Here is an 18,221-nt window from a genome sequence, read left to right as displayed (position 1 = left end):
AGTACAACCTACAAAGCACACACGCATTCGTCGCACACCACACTCACATTAGTATGAATGGTCATGCATGAAATGGCTTTGTGTTTTGATTGTTGTAAATCTTGCCAGATGAGCCACTATTCAAATGTTCATTCTGGGTACAAATAAGATATATAGCTGTCACGCACCACTCATGGCAGTACGAACACTCATGCATGAATGCCTTTGTGCTATTGTCGATGGTTGTGAACTTGGAATAGCAAACAAATGAACATGTATATTCCACTGTGTGGAGTTTGGTCTATATATGCATGCCTTTTACAAGCAATCCAAAAACATATCAAAATCCCTCCGAAAAAGAAATAAAAAGAGAAATCCTCGCCTCATAAAACAATTCAAGATGATTTTATCAATTTTAGTCGAGGAGGATTTCTCATGCCCATACAGCAAGCATGGACATGAGACCCATCCCAACGAGCAAAGATATGTTAATGATGACCTGCAACTTTCCATTGTTCTGCACCCTAGGATTCATGAAGTCTTCCGCTAGAAGGTCGACGAGCGCCATGTAGTTCAGAATTCCGGCAGCGGCAGCGCTGAGGAGCCCTTCCACTATTAGGGCCCTAGGGCTATTCTCTTCATAAGAAGAGGATATCCCGATGCCGATCATGACACCAACTGGCAGCGTGAGTGAGAAGAAGAGTGCCATCATCAAGACAGACTTGAGCCGAAACCTAGCCTGTACGATAGACCAAGGCTATTTCATTAATCACATAGCCTAGAATCTCTACCATCATTTTATGAGTCAATAAGTTAGTATCATGTTGGGTAAGCCATATTATATTTTATTGACTCTCAGTTCAAGTAAAGAGTAAAACAATATTGGCCTCTGAGTGTGGTCGGCTGGAAACAGTTGTGTCGGGATTATTCAACCAGTTGGCGGGGGGTACTCCCCCTTTTCGGGGGGGGGGGGGTATTGATGATTGTTAATCATGTGATGTCAATTCACTCGAATTTCTTGCAATTTTTTAATTTGAAGGAAGGCAAAAAATATACAACCAATTAAGGTAAGCTTCTAGAGTAGCCACCAAAAAGGTACATTATATGGAATATCTGTTTTCTTTCTATCATTGAGGAGGTGATTTTAAATTTCAACTTTAGTGATTGTACTACAAGAAAGTATGTACAAATGGATCAACTAAAATTTCATAATCCAACACAATGCTAAAGCAACTTGAATTCCATTTTGGTGTAATTTTCTCAACCAATGTTTTTTGGAAGAAAAATAGGAAAACAGAAACAATTTTTGTTTGATCTAGAAACAGTGAAACATAACTAAAATTCTTAGTTTGGAACCCTGAACGTACTTGGACTAACTAGAACCACAAACTATAAAACCTTTATATGAAACTCTAAACCTTTAAAATTTTCAGGGATGCTATGAAATGATAGGACACAAAAAACAACTTACAAAAATGATATACATGTGTTGTGAAAAATAACAATATAGATTCATTATCCCTTATAACTTTTTCTATGAAATGGTATAATCATATTGGTTGATTTTTTTCAGCTGTCACACATATATATAACCCTCTCCACGCACCTATGTACTTTCCTCCGTATCAAAATAAGTGTCATTGATTTAGTACAAAGTTGTACTAAATCAACTACATTTATTTTGGAATCGAGACAATATTATTTTTTCAGTTTTGTAGAATCTTTGAAGACTAAATGACCCTCCTAATCTTTACCATGTTACTTAGTGTCGTTTTGCACCTTCGAATTTCACAAAAATGAAAAAGATCCTGGACACGGGGGATGCTACTAATTGGCAACCTGCAAAGCTTAATTGATTGTCATATGGCAGAAGGAATCGTTTTTTTTCTCTTATTATTTTCCCACATGACACAACTTTTCATAGTATTTTTTATGGAATTTTGCATATTGCAAACTCATGTCGCTCCATACACCTATGAATTTGATCACATTCTTTGAAACCTCAAAATTCCAGAACAAGCTAGGGTTCAGGTGAAACAATTTTAGAAAGTTCATAAGCTTAGGGTTCTTTCTTTTGGCGGGAAAGTTCAGAATCTTAGGGTTCAAATTAGTTTATATAAGTTTAGGATTGTAGAAATATGAACGTAGTTTAGGAAATGTGTGGAATAGTATTGGACATTTCTAGAACTCAAATTCACACGTGATTTTTGTTGGATGTCAGAAGATTAGCAAAGGTGGGGCATTTTCGGGGAGTACCCCCTTCGGAAGAAACTTCATGGGACATACATTAAGGGAGCCATCGAAAGGTGACCTTGGCAGATTAGTTCCTCGCTGACTTGATAATGTGATGAGCTTGTTTGGTCTTGCTATATATCGGAATATCATCAAAGAATATCAGAAAGTATTTCCGAAGCAAAAAAAAACATGATTTATTAAAGATTTGAAGGTAGCAGGTGAGACACTTGCACAGAGCACACGATTCTCTAACTAGTTAGGATTCAGATTTGGTGTAACATAGTTTGGATCAGTGATATCATGACCTGAGCAGGCATCCTTCACCTCGGATCCATTTTTGTCTGTTGTCTACGCACATCGAGGAGTACATGCACACCATTCTCTGGTGTGAACTGATGTATTTCCGTTGTGTAATTATTAATGGAAAGGGGGCAATGCCTGGTTGAAACAAAAGTACATATGCATACCTGAACGATGCATCCTCCCAGCCCTATCCCTTCAAAGAACTGATGGAAAGTTAGCGCGACCACAAGTGGTCTGATCGTGCTGGCATTCTCAGATGCACCCAAAGACATGCCGATGATCACCGAGTGCACTATGATACCCAGCTCCAGCACCTTAATTCAGATAAAGCATTGCACGAGCAAACAAGGCAATTGGCCAATTATTAGTAACAGAAACCTAAACCTTACTGTAGTCGAGTATGCATGCATACAGGATACAGCCTTGATGCATGCACAATCTAGTTACTATACTAGTAGTCGACGTATCGATCAATCAGCACCTGCGAGATTACGCGGTGACGAATGAGCTTTGCGCCGTCGTCGAACGATGCCGACGCGATGACGGCCGACACGCCATGGGAGTGGCCACCGTGCGCCTGCTCGGAGTCGGAGGCCTCCACGTACCCGACGGCCGCGGAAGAATTCTTGGCGTGCTCGCGCTGGAAGTATCCCGTAGCGATGGTGTCCACGATGAGAGTAGCGATGGCCGCGAGCATGGCCACGAATCCGGCGAACGGGAACTTCTGCCATGGCCCATCGACGAGGCACGGCGAGCCGAGTCGCTCGAAGGCCTCCGGGAGGATGTGCACGAAAGCCGTGGCGAGGATAACCCCCGCCGCGAAGGCTTTGATGGCGAAGAACAGGTCCTTGTCCGGGCTCAACGCAGGGAACTTCCGGCCGAGTGTGGGAATGACGCAACCCGCGGCGCTGGCCACGAGGATACAGAAGATGGCGATGATCTTGAGCTTTAGCGCGCCCGCCTTGTCGTGCTCCTCCTCGCCGGCTTCGCACTCGCACTCGGCGCGGGCGAGCAAAGGGAGGAAGGAGACGGCGAACAGGAGGCACAATGCGGCGATCTTGAGATTGGCAGCCATGGTTTTGGGCGGGTGGATCGAAAGAATGGTGATCTGCCAGAGACGACGTAGGTATACATATATAGCACTGGATTGAACAAGGTATGAACTGGAAAATGAATTGAGATATCAATGTCAACATATATCATATGCTAGATATAGCGTAAAGAGCTTCGTAAGAACTGGTCGACATGGGGCGAAACGATAACTAAAAAAGTACAAAGTAGTAGTACAAACGAAAGATACATTTGCCATTCACAGCGTCCAATTGCCGACTGTCAATCTATCATCAGCGTACCTCTTTTTCTTCCATATATAACCACCACTTTATCCTTTAACTATCATCGATGCACTTTCTCAGGTTTGTCTTGCGTCATTTCTGTCTCCAAGATCGATCCCTGCAGCTGTACACCATGCATGCAGCTAGCACCTGTCCGTCTCTCCTCCACTTTGCGCTTTTCTCCGGTAGAAAGGTGCCGTTTACTGGGGCATATATGCCTCAAGGGTTAATGATACTTCTACTTCGAATTTGAGCATCTTTCAAACTCAAGTAGATGAACTTACCCCTCTCCCTCCCTCCCTTCCTCCCTCTATCTCTCTCTCTCGCTCGCTCACACACACACACACACATGCATGCATGCATGAAGCAGGTCAAAGCCGCTCTAGCCGTAACCAATAACTCGCTGTCTCCGGTGTCACATAACTAATACTTCCTTTGTTTCTAAATATAATAAGTACTTCTAAAAAGGCTAGTTCATATGCTAGTGAACCTCTAAAAGACTTATATTTAGAAATCATGATCACATGGAAGAAAAATCTTGGCATTTGTTCATATGCTAGTGGAATGAGGGAGGATGTCTATATACATCCATATGTTAGTGAACCTCTAAAAAGATTTACATTTAAAAATGGAGGAAGTACTATAGTATAATAAATGGCATCAGACACACCTTCCAAGATCTAATCTCGGATTGTTCAATCAAAAAAGAAATATTGTTGAGAGGTTGGGTGTCGACACCAGCGCAAGGCATGACATGATATACACTGTGTGTTTTCACATTCTCATCCCGGTTATCTCAGGTTCCCACCTGTCACTTCTAGTCTCTAGATCAAAGGTTCCCTCCAAGGCCTCATCGTGCCATATAGATGCAGAGCTGTTCTGGCAGGCACCAATAATCAGACACAAGGTAGAGGTACATAGAAGAAGACAATTACAATTTATTTGCTGACAAAGCATCTCCTCAACGGCATGAATTGTGTCGACACATGAGCAAGAGTGTCGTCATTTTCCAAAACAGGCATAAAAACTATATTAAACCAGAAAAATATTGAAATGGTCATAGGCTGTACCCTATTCGCATATTAGTACTCAATTCATGCAGTGTCAACTCGATTGAGTTGCAAACTCGGTAGCACGTCTGGCTTGGGATATTTACAACTAATTGTATTTCCAAGCGTATATTTGTAAAAAAGGTCGCATGTCCGATAAGTTTTAAAACTATCACAGTTTTGGTGTAACTTCTGATTCGACCACATTAGCGCTATGTGAACCACATTTTGCGTCGGCAAGAATCTACATGAAGTACCTCGAATATCATATGGGAATTCAATATTCAAACCATTTGCTTGACAACACGGGTCTTGGGTGAATAAAAATGCCGCTATTTGTGGAGTCATATTTGAAACACTAAAACATTATAATGACTGTAGGGTCAGCGCTAAGATAAGAGTACTCAATTCATCTTATGCTTTCATTTTATCCATTTTGAACTTGGCAACACGTCTAACTTTACTTTATTTAAGAGGGAGTTCCATTTTCAATCATGTATCTATAACAAGTGGACATGTTGGTTCATTTTGAAAAAAAATCTTTCACCATCTCGCTCCGTTGGCGATGGAAATCCTTTTCTAAACCACATTTAGCATGTAGACGTGGCATTGTCAGATTTCAAGAACATTTACAATTGGCTTAAATGCTTCTAGAGTTCACCAAAGACCGAAAATAAACTGCGTGCCTGACAGCTAGTTCTTGAACGATAATTAATTGGCCTTCACATACACTAAAATCTTGGCATTTGTTTAGCAGATACGAAAATATAACACATTCAAGCAATATAAGGAATTCATGATCACATGTTCAGCGCTATGGCAGGATTATACACAACTCGCCATGTTCCTTCATTTGATCTAACTACAACTCGGTAGCACGTCTTAATTTTTTGTGAATTATTTTTCCTCCATGTACTTGTAAACAAAATTGCGTCTTGAATCAACTTTAAGTTTTAAAAGTGGCACATTACACATTAGGGGCACAAATCCTTATTTGAAGCACATTTAGTATCCACACACCATGCTAATAGATGTCGACCAGAGTGACCATCAAAATTATTTGAGGTGCATAGCGAATGAAACTTAACTGTATATTTTGAAATATTTTAGTTGAAAGTGTTAGGTCTTTAAATGAGCAGAATATCAGTTATTACAGTATATAGTAGCTTAAATAGTAAAAACATCATAAGCACATCACTAAGATGAGAAGAAAATCATGGTGGAAGTTTTTCCAAAATAAACCAATATATCCTGTTGTTTCTTACATGATTGAAAATAGAATCCCATCTTAGTGAAACTAAATATTTTGAGAGGCATGTTTCAGGTGTTCGGCTTCTCCTCTTGCTGATTATGAGTAGTTTTAACATGCTCCCTCTTACCCACTCTTTTCACCTGGGAGGTAAGAGTATATAAGCCATTGATCACATTAATTAGAGGTCTGATTAACTCTTATCTTCTTACCTCACATGTAAAAAGAGGGGGTAAGAAGGAGCATATTAAAATTTACCAAAAAAGGCTTTCGCCCCGTTTTATAAATAAAACAAAACACCAAAGCACAACATCCAACAACGATCACAACACACACCCACACACGCACGCCGCACGCACGCAAGCACAACACCAGGTTCAAAGGTACTGCCGAGGGCACAGCTCAACAAGCTCAAAGAAAGAAAGAAAACACACGCGGCGACGATCTGAAATGAGTCCACTAATCCAGCTCCGGTGGCGTCGGAGGAAGCAGCGACACCAAGCGACGAGCCATCGCGCGGAGACGGGAGATGATGGTGCTGAAGCATGTTAAAATTTGCCGCCGATTAAATGGATCATGACCTATATGTCCTCGGTCAAGTATGCTATTCAATTTAACGGTCAAGACTCATGGATATAAGACAACATACTACAAAATAAACAAAATTACCATGTGAACACACCCCGCGAGAAACACTATGAAGATGCAAGGATAGATTAATCTCACAAAACATAAAGTAACGGAAGCAGAGTAGATGTTGGTGATGATTTGTCGATTCTTGCGGCTAGGGAAGTGAGACTAGCTCAACTGGTTGGGGGAGTGGATGTGCAAACCCAACAACTGGATTCAAATCCTCACGAAGGCGAATTTGGGTTCCTATTTATTCTTGGGGACCAGACTTTTCTGGTACTCACGCATTTATTGTGGACTAGGCTTGGTGCATAACCAAGATTAAAAACCCTAGTACTCATACTGAAAAGGTTGTATGCATCCCTAGTTGGTGCAGAGGCCGATAAAGTGAAATTCTTCCTCATTTTAAGCCCTCTTGCTGCTGTGGAGGTTGAGCAAAAGAGCAATCTCAATGAGCAGCTAGCCTTCCTCTTGTGCAGGAGGAAATTTAATGGTACCAGCATTGCAAGGCGGACTCGGTCGCCCTTGGGGACGATAATACGAAATACTTTCATATGTTGGCCAATGACAGACATAGAAAACACGTATTTTTGCTCCAGATCAGGAGGAGGGTCATATTGAGGGGGGCGTACCACCTAAAAGTTTTATTACTAAGTATTACAAAGAACTTTTTGAAGCGTCAGCGCATACAAGTCTTGAGATGGATGAGTCTATCACGCATGACATTCATCAAGTGTCAGACGCAGAAAATGAATTCCTAACCTCACCGTTCTCGGAGGAGGAAATACGTGTTGTGGTGTTTCAAATGGAACATAACAAAGCTCCGGGACCGGATGGTTTTCCAGCGGAGTTTTATCAATACTTTTGGGATATGATTAAATCGGACCTAGTTCAACTATTTAATGAACTACATGCCGAGGAACTTGACATCGCACATTTAAACTTTTGGGGAGATTATCCCGCTTCCTAAGACTAAGGACGCTAGTCGGATTCAACAATATAGACCGATTTTCCTTTTAGATGTAAGTTTTAAAATCTTTACGAAGGTCGCGACAAACCGGCTCAACGGGGTGGCTGACCATGTCGTCAGACCCACTCAAACAACATTCATGCAAAGTCGTAACATTCTAGATGGAGTTGTTGCACTTCATGAAACAGTACATTAGCTTCACCATAAGAAGTTGAACGGGGTCATCTTTAAAATAGACTTCGAAAGGCCTACGATAAAGTTAATTGACCCTTTCTGTTGCAAACATTACACATGAAGGGGGTTTTCACACAAGTGGTGTCGATGGGTAGAGAGCTTTGTATCTGGAGGTAGCGTGGCATCAAGGTTAACGATGATGCGGTCAATTACTTTCAGACTAGGAAGGGGCTACATCAAGGGGACCTGCATCTCCTAATTTGTTTAACATTGTGGCTGATATGCTAGCTACACTTGTTGAGAGGGCTAAGTTGGCCGGACAAGTCAGTGGTGTCATTCCTCATTTGGTTGAAGAAGATCTCTCTATTCTTCAATATGCGGGTGATACCATTTTGTTCTTGGATCACAACTTAGAGAAAAGCAAAAAACCTCAAACTGCTCCTATGTGCTTTTGAGGAACTTGTTGGTCTCAAAATTAATTACCATAAGAGTGAACTATTCTGTTTTGGCAAGGCCGTAGAAGCTGCATCCCAATATTATGAAACTTTTGGCTGCCAAATAGGGCAATTTCCGATTCGCTATTTGGGTATCCCTATTCATTATCGGCGATTGACTATAGCTTAATGGAAGTATGTGGAAGAAAGACTAGAGAAACGCCTCGCCAGTCGGAAGGCCAAACTCTTGTCATACGAGGGTCGATTAACTTTGATCAATTCGGTCCTCACCAACATGGTTTTATATATGATATCTTTCTTCCACCTTCCTAAAGGAGTTCTTGAGCGCCTCAATTACTTTAGATCCAGATTTTTCTGGCAGAGTGATAATGAAACAAAAAAATATAGGCTAGCTCGATGGAATGTATCATGTCGACCTAAGAGCCAAGGGTGACTTGGAATCCAACACCTTGACATTAAAAACATTACTCTTCTCAGGAAATGGGTGTACAAATTACTCACTGAGAATGGCGTATGGCAGAAAATCATTTGTAACAAGTACGCGGGTCCAAAGCTATTTCTCAAGTCTACTGGAAACCTAGCGATTCACATTTTTGGAGTGGGGTTATGAAGGGCAAGGAATTCTTCGTTCAATTTGAAACCTTCTCGGTCAAAGATGGGTCCCAGGTCAGATTCTGGGAAGATACCTGACTAGGGACAACCCCGCTCAGTGTGCAATACCCCAGCTCGTACAGGATTGTCAGACATAAATTTGTTACGATCAAACAAGCTTTGTGCCAAGCAAATCGTGCTATCTCTTTTTGTAGCGTTCTTCTAGGACCTCGATTGGCAGCATGGAATGAATTACTCACACGTTTGGAGGTCATTCAGCTGTCAGATGAACCATATGTTTTCCGATGGAAATTGCACCAAAATGGTAAGTTTTCAGTCAAGTCCATGTATGATGTAGTAGTTCATAACGAGGTGCCGGTTGATAACAGAAAATTGTGGAAGCTTAAAATTCCTCTAAGAGTGAAGATATTCCTTTAGTTTCTTAATAGAGGGACCATCTTAACCAGGGATAATTTGGCACGGCGCAACTGGTAAGGATGCAAAAAGTGCGTCTTTTGTCAACATGATCAGTCCTATTACACACTTATTTTTTAAGTTTAAGTTTGCTAGGTCTGTGTGGGCCATTGTCCAAATAGCTTCAAACCTATACCCATCACGTAGTACACGGAACATGTTCGGCAACTGGTTGAGGGGTATTCACAAACAATTTTGTGCAAACATTCTAGTGGGGGCGGCTGCCTTATGTTGGGCAATGTGGTTTACCAGGAATGATATAGTTTTTAATAAAGAATGTGTTTCATCTCCTGTGCAGGTTATTCACGTATGTTCGTGATGGCTCAGTACTTGGTCTATCCTGCAGAAGCCGGAAGACAAGAACCTTTTTATGATGGCGTCTACACGGCTGGAGCGTACGGCCACGGGGGTTTTCTACCCCCATGGATGGTGGTGTGACCCTCGGATAGGACCGGTAACATCCTAGGCTGCTCTTTGTTATCTTAGTTGCCTCTTGATTTTTTACTTTTCACGAATTTGTGGACTTAGTTGGCTGCGTGTATCTTGTTATGCAGAGGTCGGGTCTTTTTTTGATGCGATTGTATCAACTCGATAATTCAGTTCAATGAAATGCCCTTTATCGGAAAAAGCTAGGCTATCGTATCCATAAGAACCAACGGAATAAACTATTTCTACATTATGACCTCGGTGCGGCGTAGTTACGGCATGGCTTTTGCCCGTGCATTGTTTTTCGTGGATTCGATAAACCTTATTTATCATGATTTGCAACAACTCTATGCACTTGTAGCTTTGTAGGTTATTAGTGAAGAACTCGACTGATTGCTACTTTTGGCTTGTCTATGTTACACTTTCCTTCTAAGATACCATGTGCCAATTTTTTAGAGAGTGTGTCTTGCTTGTGTTCTTGGCCGGTATTTTCCACACATAAAAAACTTGAAGTGTAGTTGTTGGCGTATTCAGCCATTTCCTTCTTGCCGCTTGAGTAAATCAAAAGATGCCTACAAATACGCAAAGTTTTGTATCTCATAGTTAGTGCATCTCATGCACCCATGACACGGAGAAACACTTTTATCAGGTTATCCAGCGTTTTAATTAGCATATGTATCACTGTGCATACCTGATACTCCAATATCCTTTCAGCCAGGTTATTTTGCGAGGGTTGTGTGCACCGAACCCCATTTCCTTGAACCAATATGTGTTCTTCTGGCCCTTTTTAAGCAGCTGACATGCGACATAGCCAACAAACGCTTTTTCCTCTTCGTCTCAGCCCGCTCCCGGGGAGGCGAACCGTAGCACCGCCACTACCAACCTCCCCTCCCTCGCTGCTGTCGGCACGTGCTGCCGGGCAAAGCGAGGGTCCTCCTCCCCTTCCTTGCGGTGGGCTGGCACGGGACCGCAACATCGAGGGGAGGCACCTGACTCTGCAGGTTGGCGCGACGCGTTTGCGGCCGGGGCGGCCGGACGGTTGCCTCCTGGTGAGATGGCGCGGGCAGCGGCATGTGAGTGGAGCGACGGCACGTGCCCACACAGAGTGGCGGTGGTCGACTTCTGGGCCTAGATCTGGCTTGGGATACTTCTCCGGCCGGTGGACAGCGGGTGGAGCGGGCTGAGGCGGCATGAGACGGCCGTCGCTGTTGGCCTAGGCTACTAGGGGTGGGGTGTGTGCCTTGGTGGGGTGGTTCTTCGGCCTGTGGCTATGGTGACCTCATCCGGGAGCATGGGTGGTGCAGATCGGTGGGGCGGCGACGCTTGTTGTTGGGTGTCTTTCCCCTCTTTGGTGGTGTTGGGTGGTGGTGCAACGGGCATTCTTCCCCTGGTTCTAGGCCGACGGCATGGCTGCAATTTGGGGCTCACGCTCAAGCGGATCTAGACGGTGCTCAGCATGAGTCGGAGTTCGTGCTTCGGGTGGGTATACTTGCACTCGATCCGGGAGGTGCACATGGGCGGTGAGGTCCCTCTCCTCGGGGGTATGATGGACGTTCGTGGTGGTCAGGGCTCCGCTACACTAATGCATAGTACGAGGTCAAGGGCCACGATCATGGCGTCGTGCAAACGTGATCAACGACGGTCGTCGGTAGTCATGGAGTAGGGTCTCCGCCGGTCAACCGAGAACGGTTGGATACCGAGATGTGGATGCATCCTATTGTGGAGGTGTCTACCCAGACTTTGTGGCTGATGCCAGGCTAGGGGCAAAATATGCCTCCTTTTACTCCTCCTTTCGTGGTGGGTATACCGTGATGTAGGCGGTTGGTGGAGTCTTTGACATGGATGCCGGGATGGCGGACCCGGATAACGGTCCGCATGGTAGGCTCTCCGACACGCACCATGGTGACAGTTATGGTTTCCCTCTTTGTCGTGTGGACGGTTAGAGGTGATGCAGCAGGTGGCTCGAGCGCGCTCTCTATCTCTGATGGTGGCGGTGCCCCGATCCGGATCTTGAAGTTTTGTGCTCCTTGTGCTTGCTTTAGAGACCTCGTGGTGATGCGGGGAGCTGCCGAGCAAAAACTCCATGCTCTGTCACCGACGGTGATGATTATCGCTGGCTTCGTTATCTTCTTGAAGACTTCGTTGTGGTGCTCCTCTCTGTGTCCGGGTTTCAGGTGAAAACCTCTGTGTGTTGTAGACTCGACAACGACAACACTTACCATTGTTTTTCCTTCTGGGGCGTTGTTGTGAAGTTTAGGTGTTATAGGGCTTAGCGAGGGGTTGCACTCAATTTGTCCTGTACTATATTTTGGTAGCATAGTCGCGTGCGTTTTGCGTGATCTGGTTATCTTAGGATCGGCACTGTGTGACGGCCACCTTATCTTCTTGTATCATTGGGCTGTATACTTTGTTTGGTTGTTGCTTTCTATATATATATATATATATATATATATATAAAACGTACGTTTCCAGAACTACATATTCCTGAAGCTTCAAGTGACACAAAAGGTTTACAGAATCTTCACACATAGTGCGCCGGTGGAACGCTTCGGCCGGACGCACGCGCGTCGTTGATCTCGCACGCTCCTTCCCATCCTGAACGGCCCGCGATTTCCTCCACATCTCGAACGGCTAGCGCGCTGCGCCCCATCATCTGCGCGCCCCTGCGCCGCCGCCGTCGCTGCGCCGGTCCCTGCCCCCGTCGGCCCGCCCGAATCGCCAGTTCCCGCCACCGTCGACCGTCCGCATCGCCGGATCCAGCTTTCGCCCGTCGTCCTCGTCGTCTGCCCGCCATGGCCGGGGCGCACGTATACAAGTGTTTACAAAACGTCACTCAAAATTGCTGCAATGGCTATTTAAAAAAGCTTCAACCGTTGATTAAAAAAGCTGCAATCATACATATAAAAAGCTGCAAGGCAAATCATACTTTTTCCTCGTGAAGTTTTTGGTTGAAGCTTTTTTTAACGGTTGAAGCTTTTCTATACATGGTTGAAACTTTTGAGGAGTGACCACGCGAGATGCTGCAGTCGGAGCGGCGTTTGAAACTTTTTCATACACGGTTGAAGCTTTTTCTGTCAACGTTTGCAACTTTCCCTCGTGAAGTTTTTGGTTGAACCTTTTTTTTAACGGTTGAAACTTTTTCTACACACGGTTGAAACTTTTTATCCAGCGTTTGCAACACAGGGGATGAGATGCGACCGAAACGAGGTGAAGACCGACGGGCTGCATCCATGGTGCTTTCGACGGGCGGCCGAGGCGACGACCGGCGGCGACCGACGGTGAGGGCGACCAGCGGTGAGGAGGCGAGGCGAGGCGGTCGGCGCGTGCTGGGGCGTCGGCGGGGGCGAGGTGCGTGCTGGGATGACGGCGCGTGCGAGGATTGCGGGCGGTGGGGGCTCGCGCGACCAGATCTAACGGTCAGGGGGCCCTGATCCGACGGCTGCTGCGCGACCGGCGCTAGCCCTCGGGCCGGCGCGCCGGCGGCTAGCACTTGCCTTTGATTTATATCTCCAATGTTTAATGTTACCCGGTACTCCTTGATTGTGTCGTTCTCTTAAATATTTTGGACCACTAGCCATCTAGGGAAACTGTAGTGGTTGTATATGTACAATATATCTGATAACATAAGTATAAAAAATTGAATAAATTCCATAATTTCAGGTAATTTGTGTGTCATACTTAACCACATATGTTACTTTGGGTTGTCGCTTCAGTTGTTCAAATAAAAAATCAACTAATTTGTTGATATTTCCGACAATTGCACAAGCCAGCCATTCCTAGGTTCGGTATATTTTAAGCAGAATAATGTACTTGGCAATATAGCTGGAAAAATATCATGTTTTTTACGCATTAAGATCGATTGCCAATCCATCCACTTGTCGGCATTAAATAAGTGCGGTAACCAAGAAACTCACTTCAACACCAGCATACTCACAGCCCGCAACATGACCTAGCTAGCGCCCGCTATTTATACGTGGATAGGCCCGGCATTATCCTCACCGCACCGCCTTCGCTCCCAATCCTCCTCTCTGTGCCATCTCTGCCATGACCACGAGTTGTAGACCAATGTGGGATGGCATCTTGATGGAGCAGAAGCAGGACTTGGCCGGCATTACGGCCGGCTAGCAGGCCAGCGTGCGAGCCGAGCCGGAAAGAGGTTGGCTTGCCTACGAGCTCACCAGAGGTCAGCGAGGATGACTAGACGTTAGACGAGGCGTCCGACCACAAGCCACCGCCACCGCTCGCATCGCCATGCCGAATTCACCTTGGAGAAAACACATGCACACTTCAACGCTGTAATGGCGAAAGAGCAACTAGCGCCATCAGCGTGAGCATTTCGACATGGGGTTGCAGGACCAACGCTAAACCTTCGGCTTGTGGAGGGAGAAATCACCGACAAGCAGACGAACGAAAATATTGCCGCAACCATGGTGGCGGAAGGTCCAAACTTCCTGGATGAGCCGTGGGCATTGTACCCGTTCAACTGTAGCGCCCGCGACATCTGCCGCGAGCGATGGAGGATGTGCGTCCTTTGAGCGGAGAGAGATGCCATGCTCACAGAGATCAGCGCGGAGGTAGACAAAGAGGAGGCACAGGAGCAGGATGTTGCCAAGTCCAATCTGGTCCGCTCGCACCCCGCTGCAACAACCACGAGGCCGGTCAGTCCATATGGTCGACTTGGCGAGGAAGAGTATGGGGTGGCACACGGACGCAGCCACGCAGTGTCCCGTGTGGGTTGTGCTTCACATCGTATTCTTCCCTTCCGTGGCTTCACTTCCCGGGGCTCCCGGTTGTTGAGCTTGCCGGACATGGAGAAGACAAGATGTGACGCCATCATGGCCGCCGAAGATTTAGATTAGGTAAAAATATGCCTTCCACTTTTGGTTAGTTGGAATATGTCGGAAATATAACAAATATCGCCTCATCTAAATAAAATCATTCAGTTTGCATGAAAATCGTCCGTCTATTCAAATGCCCTCTAAAATGTATGTGGGACAGTTGAATGGCCGGCTTTCGTATCATCGTACACTTTCATGGACAAATACATTTTAGGGCTCCGCGTTAAAGATGCCTTTATACATTTTCTTTTTCCCAGATAATCCCTCCGTCTCATAGGGTAAGACGTCAATTCGTCGCGCACCACTCATGCACATGGAATGGCTTTGTGGTGCTGTTGTAATGGTTATAGCACCGAACAAACAAACAATTATATTTGAGCGTGTGAAGTTTGATCTATGTATATATGCACACATGTTACAAGTAATCAAGAAACAAATCAGAAAACCCCTTAAAAGGAAACAAAAATGGAAATCCTCACCTCACAAAAAAGAACAATTATTTTTTTCAGAACAGGAGGATTTCTCATGCCCATACAGCAAGCATTGACATGAGAGCTATCCCAACCAACAAGGAGATGTTAATAATGACCTGCAACCTTCCATTGTTCTGCACCCTAGGATTCATGAAGTCTTCCGCTAGAAGGTCGACGAGTGCCATGTATATCAGAATTCCAGCGGCGGCAGCACTTAAGAGCCCTTCCGCGATTAGGGCCCTAGGGCTATTCTCATCGTAAGTAGAGGCTATCCCAATACCGATCACAACACCAATTGGCAGGGTGAGTGAGAAAAAGAATGTCATCATCAAGAAAGACTTGTGGCGAAACCTAGCCTGTACGATAGAGCAAGGAAATTTCATTAATCACACAACCTACATTTTCTACCATCATTTTATGGGCCAAGAAGTTAGTATCATGTTTGGTAAAGCCATATTAAAGTTTATTGACTCTCAATGTAAATAAAGCATAAAACAGTAGTGGTGGCGGTGAATCATGTGATGTCAATTCATTCAAACTTCTTGCAATTTATAAATGTGATAGAATGCAAAAAAAAAAACAGGTGGTACATTATATTGAATTTTTCTATTATTTTTATCAGCTAGGGAAATTTTATTTTTATATTTATTTTTTAGTGATCGATTGTACTGCAATAAAATAAGTACAAATGGATTGGTTAAATCTTCATAATCTAACACTATGCTAAAGCGAATTCAATTCCATTTTGCTGTAATCTACTCGACAAAGGGTTGTTGGAAGAAAAATAATAAAACAGAAAAAAATTGATCTAGAAACAATGAAACATAACTAACATTCTTAGTTTTGAACCATGAACTAACATTCTTAGTTTTGAACCATGAACTATTGTATTTGGCTTAACTAGAAGCCAAACTATGAAACCATTTATGTGAAACCCTAAAACTTTCAAAACCTTTTAAAATGAACCGTGATTTTCAGAAATTATGGTTGGAGAGGATGCTCTAAAATTTATAGACCACAAAATTAACTTGCAAAAACGAATATACTTGTCTAGTGAAAAATGACAAAATTGATTCCTTACCTTAGTGTTTTGTCTCTATGGAATAACAGCTCCCACATATAGCTCTCTCCACACACCTATGTATTATTTTCAGTTTTTGTATTGAAGACTCAACGACCCTCCTAATCTTTACCATGTTACTTAGTGTGGTTTTGCACCTTTGAAGACTAAACGGCGCTCTTAATCTTTACCCTTTACTTAGTGTGGTTTTGGACATATGGGTATTGATTGGCAATCTGCAAAGATTAATTAATAATATGGCAGAAGGCAATTTATCTCTTGTTATTTCTGCACACAACACACATTGCCATATACTCCCTCCGTATCTATACGTATCAAAATATAGATACGGAGGGAGTTGTTTTTATGATTTTTTTTATATAGCGGGAGTAGTTTTTATATTTTGAAACAGAGGGAGTAGTTTTTATGATATTTTTGCATCTTCGAAACTCACATCGGTCAATACACCAATGAATTTTGTTAGATTCAGTGAAAACCTGTAAATTCCTGACCAGGCTAGGGTTCAGGTTAAACAATCTTACAAAGTTCAGAGGCTTATTTGATCGAAAAAAGTGAAGAAGCTTATAGTTCACATTATTTATCATTATAAAGGTTAGGGTTTTAGAAATATGTACGTACTTAAGTAAATGCGTGGAATAATAAAGCACATTGCAAAAGATTAGGAATCCATTTTGTCTGATGTATGACTCACGTCGAGAAACATATGCATACCTGTTGAAAATCCACTCTCTTTTTGTTTTTGAAACGGAACATATATGCATACCTTTCTCTGGCGTGAAGTGAACTGATGTATTTACGTTGTGCAATTAATAGAAAGTGGTAATGCCCGGTTAGAAAATAAAATCATACCTGAACGATGCATCCTCCCAGTCCTATTCCTTCGAAGAATTGATGAAAAGTTAGCGCGACCACGAGTGGTCTGATCGTGCCGGCATTCTCAGATGCACCCAAGGACATGCCGATGATCACCGAGTGCACTATGATCCCCAGCTCCAGCACCTAAATTCAGATAGAGGATTGCAATCGACCAATTAATTAGCGTCCACGCTGACACTAAATTGTAGTGATAGGAGCCTAAATCTCGGTGGAGTATGGACTCATCGATCAATCAGCACCTGCGAGATGACGCGGTGACGGATGAGCTTGGCGCCGTCGTCACACGATGACGACGCGATGATGGCCGACACGCCGTGAGAATGCCCACCGTGTGCCTGCTCGGAGTCGGCGGGGTCCAGGTTCCCGATAGCCGCGGAGGAATTCTTGGCGTGCTCGCGCTGGAAGTATCCCGTGGCGATGGTGTCGACAACGAGGGTGGCGATGGCCCCGAGCATGGTGACTAAGCCTGCGAACGGGAACTTCTGCCACGGCCCGTCGACGAGGCACGGCGAGCCGAGCCGCTCGAAGGCCTCCGGGAGGATATGCACGAAGGCTGTGGCGAGGATAACCCCCGCTGCAAAGGCCTTGATGGCAAAGAACAGGTCCTTCTCCGGGCTCAGGGCCGGGAACTTCCGGCCGAGTGTGGGGATGGCGCAACCCGCGGCGCTGGCCACGAGGATACAGAAGATGGCGATGATCTTGAGCCTTAGCGCGCCCGCCTTATCGTGCTCTTCCTCCTCGCCGGCCTCGCACTCGCACTCGGCGCGGGCGAGCAAAGGAAGGGAGGAGACGACGAGGAGGAGGCACAAGGCGGCGAGCTTGAGATTGGCAGCCATGGTTTTAGTCCTTGGGATCGAAAGAATGGTGATCTGCAGGAGGCGACGTAGGCACGCATATATAGCTCTGGAGTCTGGATATGATCAGGGTATGAACTGGAAAATAGAATTGACATTATATATGTGTCAACATGAATCATACTAGTAGTGCAAGCACTTCCGCACTCAGCGTGGAACTAGTAAACAGGGACAAAACCTTAACTAGAAAAGTGCAAAGTCCAAACGAAACATACATTATCCAACCTTTT

The 18,221-nt window shown here is 44.5% G+C and overlaps 2 protein-coding genes across 2 annotated transcripts; both read right to left on the bottom strand.

Moving 5' to 3' along the window:
- Positions 1-412: 412 nt before the first annotated feature.
- LOC123447036 (zinc transporter 9-like) lies at positions 413-3,592 on the bottom strand. Its single transcript, XM_045123597.1, has 3 exons — positions 2,999-3,592; positions 2,682-2,831; positions 413-718 (listed from the first exon to the last, which is right to left on the bottom strand). The coding sequence occupies exons 1-3, from the start codon at positions 3,590-3,592 to the stop codon at positions 413-415; spliced, it is 1,050 nt and encodes a 349-aa protein (XP_044979532.1).
- An 11,638-nt stretch (positions 3,593-15,230) lies between these two features.
- Positions 15,231-17,973, bottom strand: LOC123447035 (zinc transporter 9-like). The gene is made up of 3 exons (XM_045123596.1): positions 17,377-17,973; positions 17,111-17,260; positions 15,231-15,536 (listed from the first exon to the last, which is right to left on the bottom strand). The coding sequence occupies exons 1-3, from the start codon at positions 17,971-17,973 to the stop codon at positions 15,231-15,233; spliced, it is 1,053 nt and encodes a 350-aa protein (XP_044979531.1).
- Positions 17,974-18,221: the final 248 nt, after the last annotated feature.

This window comes from Hordeum vulgare, chromosome 4H (genome assembly GCF_904849725.1).
Source record: "Hordeum vulgare subsp. vulgare chromosome 4H, MorexV3_pseudomolecules_assembly, whole genome shotgun sequence".
Taxonomy (NCBI): Eukaryota; Viridiplantae; Streptophyta; class Magnoliopsida; order Poales; family Poaceae; genus Hordeum; species Hordeum vulgare.
The sequence above is the reverse complement of the archived record's forward strand: the minus strand, read 5'-3'. Positions and strand labels throughout refer to the sequence as shown.